Below are 1629 nucleotides of genomic sequence, written 5' to 3'. Positions count from 1 at the left end.
GATGAACATTAACTAAGACTATCTAAGTCTATGGTTTGGTATCTAAACTATCACATGATGTGGTTTGACCATAGGGCAAGACCCTTTTGTTTAGATTACAATGAATGCAGTGATGGTTCCTGGAGTGGTTCTTGTCTCTCTTCTTTCTCTTGTTCTAGTATATTCTGCTGCTGGTTTGGAGTGTAGGATCTATGTCAGTTCCTCTGATGGTATCAACAATACCTCTTGTTGGACTGGAGGAGTTCAAACACCTTGTGCTACTATTGATCTAGCTATACAAGGAACTCCTACTCTACAATACAACTGTTCATCAGGTATCCTTATCAACCTGTCTCCTGGTACATATACACTAGACACTACTAGTCTACTAGAGCAACAGCTGCTGAGGAATAATGTGAGTATCATTGGTATGAGGGATGGTAGTAGATATGAAGAGGTTAGTATCACGTGTCTACATGTTTCGTCTTCTTCATATAACTGGTTGAGGTATATTGTATTTGAATGTGTTAGTCTTTATAATTGTAACAATGTTCCTGTTGCATGTACTGAACCATCCTTTGATATTACTACACACAATGAACCAGTACTGGGGGATGAGGCTGGTCAAAATTTACAGCTAGAATTAGGTAACATTGAAACACCATTACCGGTATATTGCTATGATTATGACCAGTACGCCAACTGTACTTGTAACCATCTTTCATTTGATGTTTATATCAATGGTATTGGTAATAATGAACGATTAGGTTGGATGTATGGTCTCAATGTTTCTATCAGGATTAATTCCTCAACTGACCCTGAATTCTATAATATTTCACACTCAAACTGTTACCCTACTGATAAATGCTATGAAGTCAATACATGTTTTAGTGATTATATTGATGCTGGTCCTATTGAAGTTTCAATTTATGTTCAAACTTTATATCTGATTAATATTAACACTAGTAGAATTGTGAATGTGACAACTGAATGCTCCTCTGGTTATAATTTTGACAATGGTACATGTATTAAAAAGGGTACCAGTACCTTACCACCACATCCAACCTGTGATAATGTATACGATATTCCTTGTTTAGGTAACAGTATTAGTTGCAAATATAATGAATATTGTTATGATAATAATACAGGACAATTTTTTCTTGACTGCACATCTAAGAGAGTACCATTGAACCCAAATTTTAACATTTGTACTGAATGTGATGAATATGGTTTACTGGTATTTATTGTAATAGAAATATTACCTATCACAATCATGGTATTATTAATAATAATATTTAATATACAACTAACCAATGGATCTATTAATGGAGTAGTATTCTATTCACAAATAATATCAATAAGTTATTCTCTTTATTTTTATATTGTAATATATGATTATTATTATTATTATTATTATGATTATTATGATAATTATTACTTTGATTCACTGACTAAACTACCATGCAATATATTTAATTTAGATTTCACTCCATTTGTTTATTATGTTATGTGTATATCACCTAATACACCACCATTAGGAGTAATTTCCTTTTGGTATGTGATAGGATTCTATCCATTGCTCCTCCTCCTCTTACTCTATGTTTGGATAACATTGTATGATAAAGGTTACAAGTGTGTAGTATTTATTAC

General features: G+C 32.5%; 1 protein-coding gene across 1 annotated transcript in view; it reads left to right on the top strand.

The window, feature by feature from the left end:
* Positions 1 to 1411: 1411 nt before the first annotated feature.
* LOC109583940 (uncharacterized) overlaps positions 1412 to 1629 on the top strand; it is a 15553-nt gene continuing 15335 nt past the window's right edge. Inside the window, exon 1 of the mRNA XM_019999474.1 lies at positions 1412 to 1604. Within this exon, the coding sequence (XP_019855033.1) occupies positions 1487 to 1604 (118 nt within the window). The 5' untranslated portion in view covers positions 1412 to 1486. The remainder of the gene's footprint in view (positions 1605 to 1629) is intronic.

The sequence above is a fragment of the Amphimedon queenslandica genome, unplaced genomic scaffold (genome assembly GCF_000090795.2).
Source record: "Amphimedon queenslandica unplaced genomic scaffold, v1.1 AMPQUscaffold_13264, whole genome shotgun sequence".
In the NCBI taxonomy this organism is placed as follows: Eukaryota; Metazoa; Porifera; class Demospongiae; order Haplosclerida; family Niphatidae; genus Amphimedon; species Amphimedon queenslandica.
This window is presented reverse-complemented; position numbering and strand designations above follow the sequence as displayed.